Source organism: Oxyura jamaicensis, chromosome 8 (genome assembly GCF_011077185.1).
Source record: "Oxyura jamaicensis isolate SHBP4307 breed ruddy duck chromosome 8, BPBGC_Ojam_1.0, whole genome shotgun sequence".
Classification (NCBI taxonomy): Eukaryota; Metazoa; Chordata; class Aves; order Anseriformes; family Anatidae; genus Oxyura; species Oxyura jamaicensis.
Window position 1 is genome coordinate 9,636,099 of NC_048900.1, and position 16,538 is coordinate 9,652,636.

The window sequence follows — 16,538 nt, forward strand, 5'->3', positions numbered from 1 at the left end:
ATAAAAAATATATATTTCCCTCCCTTCGCTCAGATGAACAAAATGAAACCATTAAGTCAGCCAAGAGAAGTTTACCTCCTCTTTCAAGTCCACATAAATAGCATAAAAACAGAGATGTACTCTCAATATTCTTTTCAGCAGACTGAAGTCAATCAGGGGAAGGATCTCCTTGTTAATTAAGAGGTATATGGGAAGCTATTGTTCAGAGCTGACATTTCATGCTTGCAAAGCTGACAAAAGTCTTGAGCATTAAATGTGGTGGGAATCTAGTCTCTTGAAACACATAACCAAGGAACAATACAACACGATGTTGCAATCTTGACACTCAGTACCTGATAGCGAAGTTGTTGGTGTAACTGAAGCTACAGGAATAGGAGGCATTGATGCACTAGAGAAGGAGCTGTAAGTACCACTGTTTGGCCCAGCGTTGCTGCTGCTACTGCTGCTGCTGCTGCCACCAGCTATGGGAGACGCTGCTGATGTCACTGGTGAACTCTTTTCCCCCATGTTTGGGGAATTCTCCCATGCTTTGCGTGCTGACTCCATCTATTTAAAAAGAAAACAAATTTCCTCATCAATTAGGAAGTTCAACCAGTCAGTCTTCAACTTTTAACAGTTATTTTTAGTTCAAAAGGCAACTCAGGCTTCATGCGAGCCTCTTAAAAATCACCATAATCGTGCAACTCTGTTCATGCAAAAAGCATACGGCCTGAAGTTGGAGCTTCTTATCTGTTCCAACTGCACACGTGCATAGTTCATGATCTTAACATTCAATACTCAAAAGAGAATTCACCCACTCTAGTTTGGCTTGGTTTTGTTTGACATGGAGAGCAAAAGACATGGGAAGCTAAAGAAAGGTACAAAAGAATCCAGATATTTCTGTAAGTCCTCTACTTATAAGTATGGGGTCTTTTAAATGAAGCAGCTCCTTACTTTCTTGCTACGAGTTACCACCATTTTGAGTTACCACCAAAAATACTTAACGTACACTTCAGTAAACCCAAGAGCAGTCAAGGTCAGATTTCCAAAGCAACTGCTGCTCGAACTGTGATCATGAGCTGACACAGCTTGTGCACACTACTTTATATTAGTGCTATAGACGCTTCACCCTCCTTTATTTCTATAATAATGAATTTAATTCTTGCACAGCAAGGAAGGTGGAACTTCCAATAAATATTTTGTACACAATTCTCTTCCACCAAAAGCGGAAGGAACCATTGCTTTACTGCAGCCAACAATCTAATCATTGCTAGAGCAGATACACAATGCTGTATCTTTGAACTGAGACGCTTTTGATGGACTAGTGAAAAGGAAATATTAATGTTCAGACCACACCCACTAATTTAAGTGCTCAAACATGGTCAATGGACAACCTACAACCTCCAACTGTCCTCTTCCCTTGAAATTGAAAGTTTGTGTGAGCAGAGCTGGATGCCAGAGGCTGTAATCCCTCATGTAGAGTACTGCGAGCTTCTTAAGGCCAGATGCTGTCTTTAAAGGTATCTGTAAAGGGGCAAATACACCCTTCCTAACATATCTGCCCTTGCTGCCTTGATCAGTAGAGTGCCCTACCTGGGACTTGCAGACTCTTAAAGTCACGCTTTCGACTATTCAGGTTTAAATGCACTAAGTACAGTCTGGATAGACCAAACAATTTATGTTATTTGGCTAGATGCTTCAGGCGTGATAAAAAAGCAGAGCAATACACAAAGAAGTGGGTAACGTGGTCAATACATGTCCACACAGAAAGAAGCTCAGCTCTCTATTCCTCAAAAGAGGAAAAGGGGAAGGAAAGAAACTTTGTTGCACATTAAATCACTTGGAAATAAATCACCTATTTTTGAGACCATCTTACCCAGCAATCATGTACTCCTACTCAGTTTCCCCATCACAACACTCTCCTCCAAATTGGTTCTGATTCTTGTAGACAAGGCATACTTCAAAATGGAAAAGGAAAGGATTTTGCATACTGTGGAGCACAGGTAAGACTACAGGCTCCTTTCTGGACACAACACAGGCTTCTGGTAAGACAGAATAATGGTCTTATACCACACTGGTACAAAGAGAAGTGAGGAAAATATCTGTGGACATCTGAACAGAGAAGGCATAGAAGCTTCTCCTGTGTTCGAGTTTCATGATGTCCTGGAAAAACTAGTAATAGCAAAAAAGCTGGAATCTACATACTGAATTTTGTCTTCCAAACCTAAACAATAGCAAGATCCCAGGTCATTCCATACCCCTACCAATTATTCAAGTTTCAAATTTCAAATTTATCAAACTTTCAAATAGCTTTTCCATTGGAGAGCTCCTTAATCTCTAACTTCTTAAACTGTAAAAGGATGTAAGAGAGACTGGTATTCTAGAAGTGCTTATGTGGCATCATCTATAGACCACCTACGAAGGAGCAAGAAGCTCTACCGTAAGCGAGGCTGTGGAAATTGGTGTGATTTTGCTGCTCAGTTACGGGAAGAAGAGAGCACAGGTTGAGAGATTATGGCTGCTTGAGGCTGCTGCTTCACTGTTGACCCATCTGGGACATTCACATCACATTAATGCTCCAGTACTCACTACACAAGAAGTTAACTGGAGAAAAACGGTTACATAAATATCCTTATGTAAACCGATGTTTACGTGACTGGCAAAAGAAAGCCAAAAGATGCCAGATTCCAGACTCTGGTGCCTACACAGGAATTTTAGATTGCCTACACAGGAATTTTAGATTGAACTCCAGAACACAAAGAGCCAGGCAGTTCAGTTTGAGATGGCGTTGGACTTTCTTTTTCTCAGCGCCTTAACTAGCAAAAGCAGTGGCAGGTAAGTGCTTTCAGGATGTCTACCTTAGTAAAGGCGTCTTCAGTGAAGTTGGTGCAAGGAAAACAGTGCTCAACGAACTTTCTCAGATGAGCACCTTACACCTACACCCTTGCAGAATGATGTGAAATAGTTGGAACTATTTTGGCGGAGTTTCTCATGTAAGCCTCCTCACAGACAGCTTTCTGTGTTAGGGGATGGAAAAAAGAGGGTATGAGAGAGGGTTATCCCTTTCTAGAGGCAGAGCTTAGAGACTTGGCTCTTCTAAAAGAGGGAAGGGAATGCTTTGCTTTCTGTTGCTCCAAAAGTACCTTTTAAAAGCAAGGATTAATCAAATAAAAGGAGAGGAAGAGCAGCTCTGCTCTGCCTGGGCCAGAAGGCCTTCTGTGGAAGTGATAGTGTCAGTGTGCTTCAAAACAAGCTTGTTGCCTTCAACAGTTAGAAAAAGGAGGGAGCGTTCCAGTAGCTGGAATAAGGAACACTGAGTCGAAGGTGATTTTAAATGCATTTCTGTTTAGCTTTTGATCAGAAAGTACTTCTAGGTAGCCTTAAAACATCTATCTTCAATGTATTCTGTTATCAGACATCCAAGATTTATCATCCACTGAGAAATGAATAAAACCACTGACACCAGAACTGCACAACAAAATACAAATGAGCAGGGCAGTCTGCTCTGTAGCTGAGCAGCATCACATTCTTTGTGGGATCGTGCCGTAGTAATGTTCCTACCTGTATTATGTAGGAATCCAGCTGCTAACCAGTTTGAAACTGCTATTTCAGAAAAACACTTTCAGGTCCCAGAAAGTCAGATTATGGTAAACTGTCACACAAGAATGCAACAGAAAACCAGATATTTTTGTTAATTTACTCATCCCTCTCCAGCCCTTTCCCCATTTTGCTGGTCTGGATATCTATTGTTTTAAAGTAGTTACATTTTTTTTCCCCCAGGAAAAAGGTGTTAACAAAAGAAAAGCAAAGACTCAACACAATATCATTAATAACTATCACCCATAGAGAACATGAGCAAGCAACCATGCTGGCAAGACTAAAGCCTCACCAGGATTGACAAGTAAACTTCTCCAAAGTGTTAGTTCTGCACCCAATCCCTGTTCAGTTTTTTTTTTGTTTAAATTTAGAGAAACTAATTTCAAACATCACTCAACACTAGAAGCAGCAATGTTTCTACTAGTTTAGTCACCTGCAGTCACAGTCACAAAGCAGACCTAACACACCCAAAGACCAAAAACTTCTAAAGATACGGTAGCAAAGCTAGAGACCAATACTATGTTAGTGAGTTATACAATGCACACAATCCGAAATCCATCAGAACGGGAAAGTGCTACTCCAGATATTCTCCACACTTGCTCTACACTGAAGAGCAGAAAACAATGGAACATTTACAACACAACAAAGCACGTTCTGACTAGCTGATCAAACTGCCTTTCAGTCACCAACACACCACCTACATTGCATTATTTAGAACTTCAGCCATCAACTCAAAACACAGTATCACTGCACCAAAATCTTACAGCTAAGAATATCAAGCTTGGCTTACCAAGCAACTCTTTGTTGCCTTTAATACCAAACTGAGCAACTTTCTTTATGCCACACACGCCAAAAAGTAAAAATAAATCAGATTCTGATGGTTTGTCATGAGCGCTATGGTACAACACTAAAATGCTAGGATCCTTTTTCAGGGCAGTGGGAGCCAAGATTGGTTGATGCCAAGTGTTAATGCAAAATGGGGTTAGAAATTTAGAGTTTAAATGCATCCTTTGATACAGTCTTGTGTTTCAGCCATCCGTTTATATGCAAAAGCAGTTCAGCAGAGGAAACAAAGGAAGGCTCTAAAAAAAGGTTTACCAGCAAGTTCTCCATTAACTTTCCCCTGCATGCAAGAAAACAACCCTTAGAGGGATGTGGTACATACCTTGAGGGTGAGGTCGACGGTAGCGGGAGAAACTGGAGTTAGGCTGGAGCTCTGTTGTAGAGTCTCCCTCCTAGGGAGGGGAAGGGTGTGGGGCAGGGGCACCTGAAAGGCAGGCAACACACATCACATTCTAACTACGTCTATTACGAAAGCCCCAGAAAAGCAAAGCTCAAGCTTTATTAAGTGAGCTACAACTTCTTCAAGGCTTGAGCATTTGGCAGGGAGGTTTTTGATAAAATAAGGTGAAAATTTAGTAGGTGGGAAAAGGCCGTTCAGCAGGTGCTGAGATGCTTCTTATCTCTCTTTAAAAGAGGCTCAAGACTAGGGTTCTGAAGCATCCTTGCCTTCTGCATAAACAAATACCAATTAGCTGCTTCGGGATTTACTTTGAAGCACCATTTTACATTCCTGGTATGCAAAAATTCTTCCCAAGCCAAGTTTGGCCCCTTCCGTACCAGTACAGTACACAGGGTTTGGTGACCTCTCAAGTTCTAAGATGCAGTTTCTGAACAGAGGAAGCTACAAATCTTCAAAGTCACAGGACCATGAAACAAACCAAAACAGATTTGTCATCCAATAACTGAATTCAGTTATTTTCTCTTTCAAAAGATGAAAGATGTCAAACTCAGGGAAATAAACTTGACAGAAAGCTATTTCTACCTGTATGGAAGAACACACTGATGGATTTCCTTGATGTTCTAAATGGAATGCATCAAAAACACTGCAGTGGCCAGCCTACTCCTTCTGATCAGTTCTTTCTCCACTCAACGAGCACAGCTAACAGAATTCCACCTACTGATGAGATGAGGCTAATCTAAAAGGCACAGATACTGAAACTCTGAAGCAGGTGATAGCACAGATCCTTTGTGGCCAGGAGCCCCTATCCTGCATTGCAAATCCAACTCCAACCTGCCACAACGGAGCACACACTAACACCATTTACACAGAAGAATTCAGTCTTCTACACTAACCACCAAAAGCACAAGCCACAACACCACAAAATCCAGCAGAAGAGTAAGTTCAACCAATATTGCTCCAAAACCGCATTAAAGGATGCTGCAGTAAGCTTAAAAGCATTTATGAGACGGAATTCACATGACATATTTGTAAAATCTTGAGATTCTACTATTGATTCTTCCCTCCCCCAAACAACAAGCAACTCAATGCTGAGCTAATTATATTTCTGCTACTCAAACAACAAAAATAACAAGATCCAAGTCCCCAGCCTGGTACCAGCAAGCTCAAGACAAACTTGACAACACACAATCCAGCTGGTCCTCTCAATTGGCACAGCGCACACACACAGCCAGCATCATCGGCTTTGTGAGGACTGCAGATATCACATCTCTATAGTACTCCAACAGTTTAAATCCTGCTGCATGCGTTCAAAAGCCATTAAGCTGCTCCCTTTACATGCAAGCACTGTGATTTCAGGCTACAGTTCAAAACAGCTTTGTTTTCAAAAGCCTTTCTTCAAACTCACCTACAGAGCTTTGCTACTTATACCAGGTTCAAGTCCCAACTGCTGCTGAGAACTCACTGATTATGTTTATCTTTCTTTTTTGTATTTAATTGTCCCTAGATGTTTTCCACTTTGTGCTCTTCAGCTTATAGTGGTAGTTCACAAAATAAGGAAATATTCCAGAACAGAATTCCAGAACAGAAATTAAACGAACCAACTGTCCTTCAGAGTAAGATTACTGGACAGTGCATGGCTAGTTATCATGAAAGAAACTCTAGTGACTTGTTTACTGAAGGCAGTATTTTGTGCTTTAAAGAAGTGCAAAAATATTTTCTTGTCTTCCAAGTCAAGTCGATCACTACAATAGACTTACGTTCGTCACCAAAGTCTCCTCCATTTTTGTACTGCTAGTAGCCACTGTGTTAGGATGAGAAGAAGGTGTAGTGTAGTCTGTTACAGACTCCTGTGAAGAAAAATAATTCCATTAAAATATCTCCCTTACCTAAATCAGATTTTAAGTTTTTTTGGACAGAGGTCATCCTTTCTATGGAAGGGAAGCTTATCATGCAACAGAAAGTTAGAATTTCATCCCAAAAAGCTTGTTGGAAAGCATGTCCAGCAATTCTTGCTGCTGAATTACTCCTGAGGTCAGAAGAATTTTGGGGAGATTACAGTCTGCCTCATGACCTCATAACATATGCCTGGAGATGAGCCAAAATACTGTCTTTAAAGCAAGGATACACGAAGTGATGGAGTGCCAGGACACTAGGCATATGGAACTGTGGTGGTGTAACCACTTACCATTCGTTACCCTAGATACTTTAGCTACCTCTAGGCACTTTTAGCCCACTTCATTCAAAGAGCAAAATATATTAGCCAAAAGCTTTCTGTAGCTTTAAACAATCAGGAATCTCTTGGGTAAACCTATCACAAGTAAGGCCATCCAGATTAAAAAGAGAACACAGGGATGGTTGCCATTTGACTGAACAATTTTCTTTAAGTCTTGTCTCAAAGTCCTAAGACACAGTTTCTCCAGACAGTGAAAGTCTGCCTCCCAGTTTCTGCACCAGGCAGTGATTTCAAGGAAGAAAAGGGGTGAAGCTTCCAATTTACATAGAGGCTTTCCTTGAAGATGATTTATTATCACAGTTAAGTGGACCATAACATGTGCTACGAATCAAGACCACCTTCATGGACTTAGATGTAGCCAGTGACTGTTGACGTGGTAACTCTAAACTCCCTGATGGAAGCATCTAATTGATGACACTGCCAGCTCTCTAGAGAATGACCTATCATGAAAGAAAAAATGCACTGGTACTTCTCTAAAGCCACATTTAGCACTGTTTTTTAGTTCTTGTTACTGGATATTTAAAACCGACTTTATTCTAGACAAACAAGTGTTATCAGGACCACAGGTATTATCAGAATCTGACCCAAAGACTGTTAGATAAACGGTGTGACCAAACAACTCTGAATTAACCAAGACTCATTCACTAGCAACCACTGCAAGCCCAGGATAGGCTCTATCATTTTTACAGAACCAAGCACCAAGAAGTAACTGAAGGATAAATTAGCAGCAGAATTGCTGATGAGTGCCTGGTGTTGCCAACACAATGATTTTGAAAGCACAGAAGAGATAATGCTCGACTGCATTCAGACAGTATGATAAGCTATGAAAAAGTGCACACTTGATTCACTGCTCAAGCCTATGGCAATGTCCCCTAACACAGTAATTGAATCGTCAAGATACCAACCAGCAAGTAACAAAGAATCCTCCTAAAAAGATAAAGATAAGCTTATTTTGCTAAAAGTCTAGAAAAACAAGCTCAAGAATAACAGGGTAAGAGAGGATACAGTGTGCACACTTTTGTATTTATGATGGAAACAGAAAGAATCTATTTCTGTGTAATTATTTATTTCCCTTACTTGTTAAACTGGTGGAATACCAGATGTATGTTTTCCACAATCCAAACTACCAAGCTGCAAGTTGCATTCTACTCTTTGAATCCAGGGGGTAACTTCCATTTGGGTAGAATGAAGCAAGCACATAAAGCTGCTTTAATCACAAGGCCCTTCTAATGAAGTGTAACTAGCTGGCTTCTTGGTTAGAAGAAAATCAAATATAAAACTGCCACATCAACTCTGGTGCCCTTACAAGCGCATGTGCAATGCTGAGGTGTTGTACAAGGATGAGCTATATCCCAAACATGCAGATAAGACAGCACTTTAGCTGTAAGAACACCACTCCTAAGTTGTAGGTTGGTTAGCCATCATCCTTCATTTACTGATACATGAAGTCTAGAGTCTTTTACGTTATCGACCATCACCATAAGCTTTCCTAGTTCAATTAAAATGAACATTCTGTACAACTTTTACTGAAGAAAACAACTGTATAGTTTGATATAAATTAATAACTGTAATAATAGCAAAAGCAAAAGGCTATACATGTTTTTTTGAAGTTACCTACAGCCTTTTTATAACTACCTAATTTGCTCAAAAAGAAGAGATCACAATCCTGTGACTTTATGAGCAAAAGAATAAGGTAGACCTCAGAGGTGACCTTGCTACAAAGGAGCAGGGGACTACAGATCATTAATTTCCTCAGTGTTTGGTTTGCTCCTGCTTCATGGAAATCATCTAACCCAGAGAGCATGTCAGGTACCAAACCATCTCAGAAACTTTATTCTCAAGTAAAGCAAGCGTCGTTTTTGACATCACCTCCAAAAGACAAACTGTTATCAACTACTTACACAAACATTTCATCACCATATCCACAACCAGTTACTGATCACTCCTGTGATCTGAAAGCTTCAAAACTAGTTTGAGATGGAGGGCTGGGGGAAAGCTCAAGGTGTCTTACCCAAGCCAGCCACTTGTGCAACAGTTCGGTTTTACTCCAAAAATACCACAAAACCCAAGAGAAACAGCTGGAATTGCCTCAGAGCATACCACTTACGTTCCTGATAGACAGACAGCTAGCTTGACTTTCATAAACATTAAGATCAACAAATACACTAAAGAAAGCGTGCCTTGCTGGTATCTCAGCAGTAGTCTCCCAAGAAAGATTACTGTTCATCGATAAATCATTTAGGTTTGCTAAAAACATTAACACCTGACATTCAAACAACAGATTAAAGATGTCATCACTTCTTCCCTCATTAATGAGCGAAGATAATGCTGCAAAGACATGAGAAAGGTGCTGCAATACAAATCAGTTCCAGGACTGGAACAGTATTTAAAGCTATTTCAGTATTTAAAGCTATTTTAAAAGGCACTTTAAGAAGTAGCAAGATGGGTTTATTTCTGTGAAATCCACATTAAGTTTTACTTCTCTAATACATCTGCAGGTTGTTGGTTCAACTTCAATAGAATTAAATATAAAACACGACCACCCCTTTCCTAGAAAACTTAGTGATGCCTGGAGAACTACTCACAGCAAAGGAATTCAAGAGCAAATCTAGAACTGTGGAGACAGGAATTTTTAGGCTTATTTATAGTATGTATTAAATGCTTCTATTAGTAGCCACTTAAAGCAGTAACAAGATTGTTGGAAATTCACATATCCAGCGCAAACTGGAAAATTTCCTTTCAATTCTGTCTTCCCCTGAGAAGAGAGAGGCTTGACATTTTAATGTTATGCTATTTCAAAGCACCTTAGCAGCCTGCATTTACCTAGGGCCAGAAAGGCACAAAATTCAGACTTCCTTTTGAAGATCTCATTCTTTTCAAAAGTTTACAAAGACATGATACTGATTTACTTCAGCAGAGCTACTCACTATCAAGTTAGTCTGGAGTAAATAGGATGTTTCCTATCCTGCAGGAGGCTTAAAAGGAGGAGACTCTCTTTCTATCTTGAATCTTGAGAGACGGTGAAAAAGCAAAATAGCTTCCTTACCAAATATTTGAAAAATTTTGTGTTTACAGCATGCACTTCTGATTCTGCATACAAGAAGAGCACTTCATCCAGTTCTGGTTTATGTTGTTACCGTTTACATCTATTTAGAAGATGAAAACTGCTGTGAAGGATGAGAAATCCCACCATTGCATTTTCATACTTATTTGCCATTCCACTCAAAATCAAGTTTGCAGCTAACACGTAGGAAACAAATATCCCCCTTAACACTTGCTTTGCACAAGATTTAATTGCAATAGCATCTTCTGCTTGCAGGACAACTTGGCAAAAACCTGCCAAGACTGCTTTGCTTTCCTAAAAAAAAGGAACTGCAGATTTAAAAACAGATAAAATCATGAGTGATCTGCATTTCAGATTCTTCAACTATTAGCGAAACTTCTGCAAAGGAGTGTTTTTCCTAAATGGTATCAGAAGATTTCTGCTTAAGACAAGGAAAAGACAGGTTGAGACAGCATGCAACAAACTTGAGTCTAAATTCATAACTGCTTTGCAAACTTACAAGAGGCATTTTCCCTTTACCAAGGCAGGTGCAACTATTAACGAGGAGCTACTCCAACTACAAGGCTTCTTTACATTTGAGAAAGAGCGCACACAGTTCTTTCTTGAGACACACAGCTGCCAGAAGTGAAGACAGTCCCCAAAGAGGTGAGTCTCTCCACAGGTAGCTTTTGAACAACGCAGTGCTATCAATGCTTCACAGCCAAGAACGGAGCTGTAAAACAATGTACCCTGACAGCAAGTCACCACCTCACTGGATAGAAGTCAGAGGACTTCCACGCAGACAACTACCATGAGTCCTGCATGTCCTGAAGGGGTCCTGCGAGGAAATATACCTTGACAATATCCAAGCCAATAGGAACTGAGATACAGAGCCTTTGGATAAACTGAACAAGCCTCATCAAATGCTTTAGCATATTCCTAGTTCAGAGACTTATTCCCCCCACCCCTCCCCCCAGAACAACACTTAACTCACAGCCTCAGGTCATCCATGCACTCAACCAACCACTGGGCACATTACTGCAGTTCTCTGTTGAAACTCAAGCTCTCATCTTGCATATACCAGAAACATGCTCAAGACATGAGTTCCCAGAATCTGCCTATACCAGGCTCTAGTGTCACTCTCCACAGCAAGATCAGGACAGTTTTCGTGTTTGAAAGACAGCAGAAAAGTTTAAAACTTTCCAAGCCAATCTCTGTACAGAGGCGTGACAGACAGCACATCCCCATACTACTTCCAAAGAACTGCTGAAATTCAAGCAGTACCTCTTTGTTTCAAATCTGCTATTCAGTGGGCTCTGCTGTCCAGGTAACTACCACCAGCAGGCAACCAAGTATTAATTAGATCATGGAAATCTTATTTTACATATAGTACTCTGTAATTTCTCAATGTTTTTCTTACCTTTGTGTTTGTTCCGAACTCTGGAGCAGACACAGATATCATTGTTCCTATTTCCGTACTCAGTTCACTCGTTGCTTTGGTTTCCTTTGCAGTGACAGGTTCTGGACTTCTGACAGAGGTGGGAGATGGCTTCTCCTGTCCCTCAGGCTCTCCCTGTTGGGCATCCTTCACCTTCCTGTTCTTTAAAGAACGCTCTTTCCCAATAGGACCAGGCTTATACTCTTTGTTTTCTACCGGACTCAAGTCTGGAAGCTAAGTTAGCGTTAACTTGTCAGTTATGTCTTCCCCTCATGTCCTGTCCCACAAGAATATTCCAACATGCTTAAAATAATTTCATTTAAATCTAAAAAGACTTTCCTAAGAGTTAAGTATTTTCTAATATATAAATCAACTGAGAATAAGTTAGCACTAAGTATGTGAAATGCATCCCCTCTGAACATTACAAATCCCCAACACTGTTTTCAAGCAAGACATATTATATGAAGTGGTAGAATTCAACTAACATAAGATCTAATTAAAATTGATAGAAAATGATTTTGACTTTTCTTACAAGCACAAAAAAAGTAAGGAAGCCACAAGACTTCATATAAATATAGGTAACTTTAATTTTCAGAGTCTCAGAATTTTACAGGGCTCCAGGAAACTAGAACAAAAGACTCTGCCTTCATTTGCTGATGTTTCAATGTATGCATGTTGGCAACATTTCTTCCTAGTGACTGAGCACTTAAGAAATACCCATAAAAAAAAATACAAACAAATCAAGAAACCACCCACATTCAGGTGTTGCCTTGTATTGTAAGCACTATGGCTAAAGTAGCTGCTGTAATTCAGTAGCTCCTTTTTGTGCAGCTGATTTAAAGCAGAATGAAGGACCTCAAGGAACTTCAATGTTCTATTTAAAGAGCTATATCCTTTCTGGCTGAGACTACTCAGCCCATCTCACTACAGAGCAGCACAAAAATTCTTTAAAGGCAGTCCCTAAAATCCTATTGCTTCAGCTTTGATACTTGCAAACCAGAAGCTGCTGGTATTGTCTCTATAAACACAAGCCATCTGATTCAGGAGTAGATGCAGACCCTTTAAAATATGATGCTTTGGGGTTTTAGAGAGGGCAGGAGTTTCCCTACGGTATTTGGTACCCTCAAGAGGCCAGTAAAGACCAGAAAATGCCTTCAGAGGGAAGGAATAAAGCACTTGTAGAAGTGAATGCCTAAGCTCTGCAATGCAGAGGTCATGGTCATCAGACATACCTCACTCCAAATACTTTTTACTATAACAATTAACTGAAGAAATTCCTCCAGACACTTTAAGGTTACACTTTAAAAGGTAAATTGCTAACAGGAAAGTAAGTTACAATAATCTTAAAGATCACTAAGTGTAATCTAAATGACAGGAGGAAAAAGTATTACTCCTTGTGAGTTGCAACAATGGAAATACAAGATGATGATTGACTAGAGTACCTAAATCTCTGGAGGACAAGTGAGAAACATTTTAATTGAGATAAGTCTGATTACCTATTCACTCTTCCTGCATTAGTTACAAAAAAATAATTATCTACACATCTGTGCCTTACAGACTTCTAATCAGTGGCTCTAGCATTCTTTCCTTTCCCCAAAATACTTTTACCTGGCAATTTGATATATTACTTTGCTTAGTTTTGTAGCTGGATTACCAAGACGAGCACCATGCACCCACCATTAGCTGGGAGTGGTGGTACGTGGGGAGAGGACTGGCAGGAAAAACTGAAACTGGAGACAGAGCCAGGACAGAAATAGCCTGCACCAAGACCGCTCTGAAAGCCTGAGCAAAGCAAGCACAGGAGTAAACAAAGAAACCCAAGCTACAAAACAAAAACACCCTATTGCATCCATACTCTCCCAATAAAGCTATCACAAATCCATAATCATGTCCCTGCTCTAGCCACAGCCCTTGCTCCAAACTGTCAACGGATGACCTCTGCTAGGTTAGGATTTTGCTTACATGCATTTCCTCATTTTCTTTCCAAGAACCGCTTGATTATTTTAGTAAATACAAATGTGGAATGCAATTTTTATATGTCTAGTCCTAACTGAATGAGTATTTTATTCCATTTTTAAATCAATTGTTTGTAACCTCTTTTTGAATGAATTTCTTTGCTATTTAATTTGCTATTTCTTTGCTATTCTAAGATTTGGCCTTTTACCTTTTGTGCTTTGATGGGTCCAGCACGCGGCTGCTTCTGTCTTTGTTCTTTTGGTTCTGGTAGCTTGTCAGTTGACTTCTCAGAAAGTACAGGGCCAACTTCATTGTCGCTGCCACTGGAAGCTGGGGCTCCAAACTGAATAGTTTCTATACCAAGCTCAACTCCACCTTCTTGCCCAGGCTTTGTTCCCTATTTAAAAGCAAAGCATTTAACACATTCCAAAATACTTAAATCAGTACCTTGCCACTGGTTCAAGAAAGAGCACTAAATACATTCAGCTGAACACCACAGCAAGTATACTTTTACCTTCTGCCAGCAAAAGCATTATTTGTGACTGCAACAGATTTGCAAGAGAAGTAAACAATGTATGAAAGCACATTCCCTCCTCCTCAACTTCCTACTGTTTATAAGAGCTCAAGAGGAAGAAAATAAAAAGCAGTAAAAAAAATAAGTTAACAAGATCAAGAAGAACTGGTAGAGAAGAGGAGAAAGACAAGTACAATATAAACATGTCCAAATTAATTTTCACAATATTCTCTTAAAACTTCAAAATTAATGTTCAAGAGAAACAATAGGAGACTAAAGATTTATAGATCTCCTTATGCAGTCAAAATGGTGTTGTAAGAGACTAAAGACATTCTTAACAGTTTAAAACAATGAAGTCAGGAAGGCCAATACAGCCCAAGAAAACTAAACCACAGGACTATAAAGTAAAACATTTCGGGCTATGCAAATTCCAGGGGATATGTAGAGCTACTGTGGTTAGAAACCATCTACTGCTTATTGCATCTCTGCTTAAAGCAGGGACATAAAACCATTTGATTCCTTGGAGGCATCCTGCTTCTGTCTCTCTTACTGAACTGTACTAACTGTTCACATGCAAACTAGACAGTATTTTAACTTAAAAAATATACACTGAATAGCAGCTATCAACAGGATCTCTGAAAGGCCAAGGTTTGATTAACAAAGAACGGTTTTTCTGATTTGCAATCAATAAAAGCACTAACTTGTGTCCTGTGCTCTTCCTGTACTATCTCCCTATTTCATGGAATTCCACAAACACTAGTTTCAGTATGGGGACGCCTGAGTAAATGGATAATCTGTACCCAATCCCAGTGATAAATACTTTGCGTAAGCTTTGTGTACAAATTACTTTTCTTCCTTTCATCCTTACCTCTGGAGATGTAGCTGATCCAAAAGATGTCAAAGGCTTGTTCCAAGCACTGACTGAAGGTGGCTGAGGTGGACTAATGGGTCCCACTGATAAGCAAGAAGAATTAAAAAATAAAAACCCAAACCAAAACAAGCAACCAAAGTGACAAAAAATCCTGACGTTGCCAAATGCATTTGACTAAAGTTACCAACTGACTGAGGAGAATTAAATTATGGATGTATTATTGATTTCCCAAGTTCTAGTTCAGAAATTTTTAACCTATTCAGGAGTTAACAATATGCTCCTTATGTAGTTTTCTTAAGTGGGATCATCATATTTTGAAGCTTGCTCAAGTCTAATAACAGATTTTTTGAAGGGTGACAAGAATGTGACAACAACATAAAATACTGCATAGTATCACTCCAAAGATCGCTTTTCAGGGGTGTTCTTCGGTTACAGTGTTACACCTGGGACAGCTCTCCTCTACTCCCTGCACAAAATACTTTCGCAGATACGAGCAAGACGTCAAAGAGCTGACAGTGTCCAGTAACTACAATACTTACATTTTTTGGAGATGTCATTTAGAACTGCTGTAGCAGGCACCTTGTTTTCCCATAGTTCAGTTCCTAGACCATTGTGAGCCTGGGTGTTCTGCAGAACTTTGCCTGACACTGTGTATTCTGTGCTGGTCGCTGTCCCTCCTGCAGCCTGGTTTTGAGGCTGAACAGAAGCCTGTGGCTGACCTGGAGTCTGCGTTGCACACGGAGACTGTGCCTGAGCTTGTGCCTGAGCCTGTGCCTGCTGCGCAGCTGCAGCTGCTGCCTGTTGCTGCTGCTTTTTGGCAAATCTGGGTGGAAGCTTGGAGTTCTGACCTCGACCTTTTTCACTTGATCCTTTTTTGGTCCAAACCTGTAAGTGGAATCCAATTTTACTCTTACAGCTAATAGCCTGTATGTATGCTGTACAGCAGCAAAAGCAAACTGGTTAAGCCTGTCTTAAATGAACTTTTTAGTGGGCATTTACCACATGAACAGTGATTTATTTCTCATCTGAGGAACAACAATTTACTTCTCATCTGTTTTCTTCTAGGGATCAACGGATACACAAGCAATATGATAAAGATTTTTACAAGCATGAAGAAATGATGTTTCCAGTTTACCAGTTCTACCTGCCCAACAAGGCCCAAACAAAAAGTACAGAATCCTAAGATGTCCCAATGAAAATGAGTTTCATTTAAAATTCTGAACATAAAATTAATACAACTATCTAGTTATATTTAAGGGATGAAAATACAGTTTCTTGGAATTAAGATTCTTCACACTTCACAACATTCTCAGTATCACAAGGAGGTCTTTCACATTACAAATGTTTGTTACAAATGTGTCTTGTACCTGCACTGTTTGTTCTTCCTTCTTCCTGCGCTCTTCATCTTGCAAGCGTTTCTGTTGTTTCTTTGACACCACTTCAGTGAAACCATCATCATTCAAGTTAGACTGGGAGTCTTCAACTACTGTCACTTCAGGGTGGTCATCAATAATCACAACACCTATAGAAAAAGGAAAGATATGGATGCTGCTGTTTTAATAGCTTCAGATGCAGCCCTCGGTAAAATACACCAAGCAAAAATCACGTTAGAGTAGAAGCAATTTCCGCCATAAGAATATACAGATGATGGCCCCGATAAAGAT

The 16,538-nt window shown here is 39.9% G+C and overlaps 1 protein-coding gene across 10 annotated transcripts in view; it reads right to left on the minus strand.

Annotated features, from left to right (window-relative positions):
• Positions 1-16,538, minus strand: part of PRRC2C (proline rich coiled-coil 2C) — a 69,738-nt gene that overhangs the window by 14,991 nt on the left and 38,209 nt on the right. For 7 of the 10 annotated variants that reach the window (XM_035333653.1, XM_035333662.1, XM_035333658.1 and 4 more), the window contains 8 exons: positions 16,242-16,396; positions 15,414-15,759; positions 14,872-14,957; positions 13,698-13,886; positions 11,516-11,767; positions 6,577-6,666; positions 4,742-4,843; positions 333-546 (listed from right to left, as the gene is read on the minus strand). In XM_035333653.1, the coding sequence (XP_035189544.1) occupies positions 333-546; positions 4,742-4,843; positions 6,577-6,666; positions 11,516-11,767; positions 13,698-13,886; positions 14,872-14,957; positions 15,414-15,759; positions 16,242-16,396 (1,434 nt within the window). The remainder of the gene's footprint in view (positions 1-332; positions 547-4,741; positions 4,844-6,576; positions 6,667-11,515; positions 11,768-13,697; positions 13,887-14,871; positions 14,958-15,413; positions 15,760-16,241; positions 16,397-16,538) is intronic. The other 3 variants (XM_035333659.1, XM_035333660.1, XM_035333661.1) reach the window with 3 other exon arrangements.